General features: G+C 34.3%; 1 protein-coding gene across 1 annotated transcript in view; it reads left to right on the forward strand.

Moving 5' to 3' along the window:
* Window positions 1-9,205, forward strand: part of LOC106882448 (synaptobrevin) — a 50,874-nt gene that overhangs the window by 19,593 nt on the left and 22,076 nt on the right. Inside the window, exons 2-4 of the mRNA XM_014933131.3 lie at window positions 6,109-6,150; window positions 7,084-7,189; window positions 7,417-7,495. Coding sequence (XP_014788617.2) covers window positions 6,109-6,150; window positions 7,084-7,189; window positions 7,417-7,495 — 227 coding nt within the window. The remainder of the gene's footprint in view (window positions 1-6,108; window positions 6,151-7,083; window positions 7,190-7,416; window positions 7,496-9,205) is intronic.

Genomic DNA, 9,205 nt, shown 5'->3' on the forward strand with positions numbered 1-9,205 from the left:
TTTTTTTTTTACAAGATCATTGTATACTTCTCAGTGATATCAATAGATTTTAGTTTTTAGAAAACCTAATAGATTGTTTTTTCTATCTTCTGTTATAATTTTCCATATTTTTATTGTACCAGCTCAGGGAAAATAATTTAACATTAATATCTTGGTGATATAGTGTTATGGTATGTAATTCGGTTAAGTAATGATCCACATGAAATTTCACAATCCTCATTTCGAAATCTTAGATTCTGGGGAGAGAATTATTGTAAGCAGGCCTTTGAAGAGCTGAGAAAAATGCAGTTCTCTTGGTCAAAGACTATATAATCGGAAAAGATGAAATTTTGTTTTATTTTTAAATGGAGAAATGAAGTCAGAGTATTTTGTACTTACAGGAAAATTCCAGCTTTCATAATTTGGAATGGGTATACTTGAATTGAAATTTATTCCTATTCTCCAGCCTATATGGTATGGCCAGAGAAAATGCATCTGGTCACTGCTACTGCATGCAATGACTATATTTTGAAATGTTTCTATAAATTAGTTTCGTAACAAATTTGTTGCTACATTGTACAGCTTGGTTAAACTTCCAGGCATTGAGAAGAGCAAATATACTCCTGGAGGCACATGTATCCCAATTTGGAAACCTTTGTATAAAAATGACTAATAATTTTTACAATATGGTCATTGAATTATATAAAATTAACGCACTTACTAGCTAGAAGACCAAATTGCTACAGAAAGCCAAGAGATTTTTCAATTTACACTACTACCATCTTAGATAAATGAAAGAAAAATCTGATAATATATTCCTTCTTTGCTCCTCAAAAGAAATGGTCACAGTTGGAATCGAGCCTTTGTTCATCAACTTCTTTGAAGTAGAACAAGTTACCAAATACACAGCTTTTTCTGTTTTTGTCATTATGCATCCATGTGGAACACCGCTGTCATGCATTTAATTCATAACATCTTATTTCAATCTAATACTTATTTTATTGATCTATTTGTCAGACTACTAAGTTACAGCACATAAAGGAACACAGCATAATAAACAGTCACACAAGTACATGATGGGCTCCTGTACAATATGTGCTTACCAAATTCCACTCATTGGTTATTGATTCAAACCTGTAGTTGAAGATATTTTCCCCCAGAATACCACACAATGGGACTGAACTAGGAACTGCTTAGCTGTGGAGTAAACTTCTTAAATATATGATCAAACTTGTGCTTGTTTTGTAGTTTGGATATAGCATGTAATATTTGTTTTTCATATCTGAGTAGAATTATATCTGAATGTAGATATAAAAATGTTCACTTGTTTAAAAAAAGTTATGTATAAGGGTTGTAAAAGGTTGACATGAAGAATGCACACAAATCTTAAAACAGGTTTTAAAAAAGCTTGATTGGAAAACGAGATGGATCATTTGCTTTCTTGAAAGAAATCCTATCTAGAAGCCATTTTCTAGTTTATATTGAAATGGTAGATGCAAAAAATGCATCAGCTGGTTTTGCTAATTGTTTCATTAGTGTTCACTCATTTCTTAGCACAGACCATACAACTTTTAGTCTATCTTCTAATCATGTTAGCCTTTACCAGCATTATATTCACAACCATTCAGCAAACTACAATTTTAAAATTGAGCCTCATTTTATGTTTTTAGCCATTAATGCTACAGGGAGATAATTACCGATAATCATCTTGGATTACATTATAATGAAATCTGTACCATCTAATAGGAGGAAATTCTTTATATTTTATGTGCTATAAACTGGAGGATGTGATCTACAGAAGTGGTTAAAATAGTTTGGAATTTTGGTTGCTATTAGAGCCAATATTATCCCCTAACTAGATTAACTCCTTTGTTGATTTCTTGGAAGTACAAACCTTTGCCAAATGTGCATACCACCCCAGGACTATGATATCGACTGCTTTATTAGTATCACATAATCTCCACTCTGCTTCAATATAATATGCCATTACTACTTGGGATACTCTATAACTTTCTCTGAATGTTGCCATTGATCACAACTATCCTTTCTATTCATTTAACTACTTATCCCCCCCACCCTTCCTGTCTCAGTCATTCTTTTTCACATTCTATGCACATTAAATTTACTCATAAGATCTATTGGTTGTTAAAAACTTGGATTTCTTCTCCAAATTCAGTAATTTCAAAATATATGGTTAGGGCTATCAGTTAATTTTCCTCATTAGATGGAATTCAGTTTTTGTGTTACACTTCAATGACATTATCATTTAATGTTCATTTCTCTCATGTTTGCATGGGTCAGATAGAATTTTTGCACTTTGAAATTGCACCACTCTTTCTTACCATCCCATATTTGGTTAATTTACTTTACATCCAATTCTTGGTGATAATCATTCATGAACATCTCACACAGCTCAGTTATTCACATTTATATCTCGCATTTACATTAGACACTCACTAGATTCTGCTTGTCTCAATTTCTGTTATCATTCACTCTCGATGACCATGTCTTTCTACCATGCAGTGCCATATTTCTTACATTAGTTTCACAATCTGCTTTTCACCAGAATAGAAATACTTAGGAACAGCTGCTTCCTGAACATTTTCCACATCTTTCTTTCTTGCCTGCCTGTCATCTGATTTCAGAAATTTATTGTTAAAATGAATATAAAATGTCATGTGAAATTCTAGTTCTAATCATGCTATCAGCATTCGTTTGTAGCTTGCATAGTTTTCATAAACTACTTGTTAAATTTTTGGCACTTCAACTGGCCATATCTGGCCAAAAACATTGTTTTATGTTCAAACCAGCCAAATCTGACCTCTCACACTTAGACTACTATGTTTAAAATTTCAAAGCTACAAGATAATACATGATTAATTCAAAGCAATGCGAATAAACAAACATTACTTTTGAAAGAGTAATCTTCATGCTAAAGGGTTAAAGTTTCCCAAACATCTGCCATATCACACACACACACACAGCATTGTTATCAACAGATGCAAAACGGAGCATTCAGTTGTTAGCTAAGAATTTCACTGGAGTTTTCTCTCTAGTCCTGACATTTATAGCTATATGTTAGGTTAAAAAAAAAAGCATCTTAAACCAAATGATCTCTATTCTGAAATATTCTGCGTGTCATCATCATCATCATCATCATCATCATCGTTTAATGTCCGCTTTCCATGCTAGCATGGGTTGGATGATTTGACTGAGGACTGGTGGAACAGGAGGCAATACCAGACTCCAATCTGATTTGGCAGTTTCTATAGCTGGATGCCCTTCCTAACCCTAACCCTAACCACTCCGAGAGTGTAATGGGTGCTTTTACATGGTACTGGTAACGGCCACGGTCAAAATGGTGTATTTTACGTGTCACCTGCACAGGAGCCAGTCCATCGGCACTGTATAATGCATTTCCTTTGTCTTTGTGTCCTATGACAGTTGCTTAGCTCTGTCATTCCTAAGAGAAGATATTTTCGTACGGTCCTAGTTTAGCAATATATGATTAATTTTTATGACTAGCATTTCATTTGAGGTAGATTTGCTTGTTGCTTCTAGCGGGTTAAGTGAGTACTTAGAAGCTCTGGAGACTGAGTATGGATTGTACTGTAAAGCCCTGTCACAAGTCGTCTCACTGATTTAATCTGTCAATGCTAACAAGTAGGTAAAGTTGATTTGAACATTTGAATTCTCAATGTTGAGATCAATTGAAGGTTCATTACATTCTTGTCTTTTCTTGTTATGGAATGTTATTTTATCGGTTTTTTTTTTTTTCGGATTCTTTACTTTTGCTTTCCACTTGAACATTGTTTTCAGTCTTCCATTTTCGTCTCCTGTTCCACATTACTTTTTTTTTTTTTTTTTTTTTTTTTTTTTTGCAAACTTCTTTTTATATTGAATCTCGCTGGCTCAGACCACTTGCCTTCTCAAATTGTAGGGATCAACCTAACAAGAAATATGTCATCATGACCTTTTATTTAAAAAAAATAATAATTTGTTTTTGAAGACACAGTGAATCCAATAGACCCATTAGATATTTAAGCCATGATCATCCTACCTCTTACAAGTTAATATAGTTAGCCATTGTTTACAGCTTTTTTTTTAATGAGTTTTTTTGCTATTGTTTCTAATAGGTCAAGAAATCATGTACAGGTTCTCTCATTGGCTCTTCATTTGATCAATCTGATGTGACCCTTGATATAGTTTGTAATTCTATTAATGTGTTTCACTTTTTCAGTTACCCATTCTGGCTAGTTAACTGACAAATCTAGTCGGTTATAATTTTTAGGAGAAAGATTAGGGTCTCCAAAGCTGGTGACAAGAAGAAGTGTTTCTTAGGCCAGACACCTTGTCTGACTGTGACAAAGTGTACTTTACTTAAGGCACCCAAGGATTAGGTTTTAGACTAGATGACTATTCTTAAATAGGAATAGTCTCTGATGGCTTCCACATTGTTTTTGCCTAAGAATGACCAAGGTACCATGCTGTGAGATCAAACCTGAAATCGTGTAGTTTTTAGCCAACTAAACTACACATGTTTGTGCCAATTTTTGCTTGATTAACTTTTTCATTCTTGCATTTGATGAACATATGATCCCTATGCTACAAATTGTTTTTAGATATCCCTCATCAATCAGGCACAATCTCAGGCATTTTTTTGAAGGGAATACAATTCCAGAAGAAAAGGCGTAATGACATTATTTAGAAGGTGCACTTTTGTTGAGGGGGGAGGGGGCACATGCCCTTTGGCTCCACCCTGTCAATGATGATTTAAGATCATTGAAAGATAAAAGAAATTTTAAGAAATAATCTGCATTCTCAGCTCGATGTCCCTTCAGCATTGAACATTTGGCTTGTGATCATTCCTACTTGATGTTCTCCATGGCAAAACTGTACCAATAAATATTCATTATATAGTAGCTAATTTATTAATACAAGGAATTCTAAAAGAATATTTCTTCTTTTACTTGTTTCTGTTATGTCACTGTGGCCATGCTGGAGCACCGCCTTCAGTCAAACAAATTTGACCCCAGGAATTTTTTTTTGTAAGCCTAGTACTTATTCTGTTGGTCACTTTTGCTGAACTGCTAAGTTACAGGGACATAAACACACCAACATCGGTTGCAAAGTGATGGTGGGGTAACATACACAAATATACATACTCGCTCACACACACATACACGTGCATATATATATATATATATATGTGATGGGCTTCTTTCAGTTTCTGTCTACCAAATCCACTCACAAGGCTTTGGTTGCCCGAGTCTATTGTGGAAGATACTTGCCCAAGGTACTGAACCTGGAACTATGTGGTTGGTAAACAAGCTACTTTATTTCATAAATATTCACCATAAAGGCATTACAAAAAGGGGACGAACAAGGACAGACAAACATAAAAGAGGTGAAGTAGCTGTATCGATTAAATGTTTACAATTTTAAATACACAATAAAAATTGGATTATATTTACAATGTTCGATTGAAGCATTGCTCATTACAGATGCAATTTGTAATGGCTTTCCTGAAGGATAGGCATCCGACCACCAGGGTAGACCCCTTGCTTTTTCTTTCCCTTGTTTTTGGCTCCCACTTACCTGGTGCCAAACACTCCCAGCTTCCTCGCCACAGGCTTCCATCTTCTCATGAATCTGTCTCATGACAGATACCTCTTCTAGCCGCTCCTGTGCCTGAAAAATATAATTTAACTTTTTGTGTTTTGCTTTTTTTAGCACTCTGTTCTTTTTCATATTTGGTGAATTTCTATTCATTTTAAAACTACTTGTTGCATAGACCTTTTTAACCTTATCACATTTTGATTTACATGAATTTCCCTTTCTGCCAATGTATTTCTATTTTTCTGATCATCAATATTAATTACTGTTCATTGATAATTGAAGTGAAAACTCCAGAATTTTCATAATCCTTCATATTTTGGGTATGGGATTTTCTGCTCTAGATGAATCAAAGAGGAGGACATTTCTATTATATAGATATCTTGTAATATAATGTTGTTTTATACAGCTCCTGGAACAGCTTTTTACCATGTAAGTGTTGGTGAAAAAAATATACTTCAAAGAAATCCTCGTTCTTTAGTGGCTAATGCATTTTTCTCCATGTTTACTTAGGTCTGGACCACAAAATCCACAGGCTGGCCCTGGGGGTCCACCGTAAGTACAGAGTTAATGTGCTGTAGCTACTGCTCATTGTTGTAATCACTGTTGACTCTGTAAATTTATTTTAATTTTTGTGTTTATTCTGCACTCTATAGAACAAATCTCTTTCAGTTTTTTTAGTTTTCTGTGCTTATATTGTACAGATGCTGCATGTATAAATGCTTGAAATTATTTTATGTACTGTTCTGTTGGACACATACAACATCCCAAAGGATGTGTGTGTGTGTATATATATATATATATATATATATATATATATATATATATATATGCCAGTATGTGTACTCTTTCTATCTTGATTTTATATAATTTTTTCTTTTTTGTGATTCTTTTATCTTATATTTATGAAAATCTCTTTAAGTTGATTTCTAGAAACAGTTTCTCTATAGCAGTTATAAGGTAGCAAATCTTATTGATTTCCATAAGGTTGTTGAAATGTTTCTAGTTTAATGTAATATCATCATTCGAGATAATTTTATTGTCTTAAAAAATACATTAAATTTACTATTTTTTCATTGCTAAAAATTAAGTTATGCTTGTCTTTTTGATATTCATATCTTGCAAAAAAATTTTTTTCTTTTATCATTTTTGGGGATGTACAGTATGATTAATCCAATCTTGCTTAAGTATTAAACATGAAGTGTTTTAGCTTCGTAAGTTTGTTTGCTAATTAAAGTTTATTTTGAATAGTCAAAATAAATTATTCATTAAGGAGATAATTATTTTATTCCTCTAAAATATCGGCTTTCTTTTGTAAGTAGTTATCAACTAATTTTGTCAGATTGCTTTCAGTTAGTTTTTGCATTAGATTCCCTTTAAAGTAAGATGTGTCAAAATTATGAAACTTATTTGAATAAAAATGTTGGCTTTGGATTAAATTCATTTCAAAATCAAAGTATTAATTTATTGTTTAATATATTTCTTTAGGTCAGGCCCACCACAGCCTGGTGGCCCTCCTGGCCCACCACAAGGCCCTCCTCAGCCTGTCCAGCAAAGTAAACGGTTGCAACAAACACAGGCTCAAGTTGAAGAGGTAATTCATACAATTTTGTTCTTGCTTATTAGTCAATCTTAATTTTTACAAAGTGATCCATTCAAATTCTTTGTGTAAGACTATCTTTACTTTTGTTTATTTTCATACAGTTTTCTTAAAAATTCCTTTTACCAGCTTAAAAAATATTTCTCATAAAGTAATGAAAATGGTTATTTGGAGCATAAATTATTAATGCTGTTGCACTTTTTATATTTCTTTTTCTTCAGGTTGTAGATATTATGCGCGTGAATGTTGATAAAGTTTTGGAAAGAGATTCTAAAATCTCCGAACTGGATGACAGAGCAGGTTAGCTTTATTAAAATTTCTTTTCTTACATGACATGCAAATATAATTTTTCAATTTATCTAAATCCTCATCCAAACGACTGAGTTAATAAAGAATTGGCTAATTTGGAATCTAATAAAAAGAAAGTGAAAATGTTTTAGTCAGGCTTGAAAATTCTGTTTGGTATATTGTTAAAAAATAGTGTAATTTAATCAATGTATTCTGAGAGTCAGTAATAGTGTATCTACCTAGATTCTGTTCATCTGATATTAACATGTAAGTAACTCGCATTCAAGACAAATTTCTCACCTGATGTCTCTAGCTGACCTTTACTGTCACGAATCCAACTTTACTCTGAAAGATGGCGCAGTCAGTCTCTCATCTGGATAGCAGCATCAAAAATTTCCAATTACTTTCATTCAATGTACTTTCCTCATCCCTCTACCACATTTTGAACACTTTAAATACCTGCAACTGTTAAACTGTGATAAATCCTACATTGAGAGTGTTTATTTCTCATTCCCTAAAGTCTTCTGTCTTGGTGACTTCAGTGTTCGCATCTCGTAGCTCTTGTCTTCTTTTCACTTTGTTGCTGTGACCTTTCTACAATAACATATTTTCATCATCGTTTAACATCTGCCTTTCATGCTGGCAAGGGTGGGACAGGAGCCGGCCAGGCAGCATCCTGCACCAGACTTCTGTGGCTGTTTTGGCAGGATTTTTATAGACAGATGCCTTTCCTAACACCAACCATTCAGCAGAGTGGACTTAGTGCTTTGTACATGGCACAAGCACAGGCAAGGTTTTTACAGCTGGATGCCCTTCCAAAATGCCAACCACTTTACAGTGTTGATAGGATGCTTTTTAAGTGATACCTGCACTGGCAGGGTCACCATGTAACCTGCAAGACAAAGATCTTTTGAGAGGGGAGGAGGTGATGATGAAAGGTTAAAGTGAGAGACAGAGAGACACAAACAGGTGTCTTGCTGTAGCAGAGGTACATGGTTACCCAGCTGGAAAGAGGGAGAGAGAGAGATCAGGAACAAGGACAGAAACGGGTGTGCTGCTGCAAAGGAGATACATGGTTACCTAACCTGAGGGAAGTGCAGGAGAAGGAGAGTGTGGTGAAAGTGCCGGGCATACTCACAAGGAACAGGGATCAGAATGTAAATGGGATGGTCAAGTAAAGGTAGATAGATATAGATGGTGGCAAGTGCCAGGGAATACCTTTGAGGTTTGAAGGTCGTAATATAAGTGGCAGGATATCGCCAAAGAAGTGTAATTAGAGAGTGGGGAGAGGAAGTGAGAGGTGAAAAACCTGGGTTTGTAGAGTAAGAGGGGGCTACCGGATAGTAATGATACAGAGATGTAGATTGGTTTGTTGTGGGGTAGGGTGTGTGAAAAGTTTTCTTATGTGTAGGTGAAACTTCCCTATTTATGTTTCTGATTGACACACGTTCTATATCCTTTCTGAATCTTGCTTAACCCAATGAATCAATTTCTTATCACTCCTACTGCTTTTCATCACCCAACCTGAACTTTCAACTTGCCTATTTGTCTCCTGAATATCAATTCTCAAGAATTTCCTCCTGTTTCTACTAAACATATGTTACAATCCTGCCAATCTCAGTTGATCTGTGAAAGCTATCAACATTTTCCTGTAGTACAAATAAAATGAGGAATTGAGAAAACATTATTAAATAGGTCATTAAAAAAGCTGTAATTTTAGTA

Source organism: Octopus bimaculoides, chromosome Z (assembly GCF_046866305.1).
Source record: "Octopus bimaculoides isolate indiv1 chromosome Z, ASM4686630v1, whole genome shotgun sequence".
Taxonomy (NCBI): domain Eukaryota; kingdom Metazoa; phylum Mollusca; class Cephalopoda; order Octopoda; family Octopodidae; genus Octopus; species Octopus bimaculoides.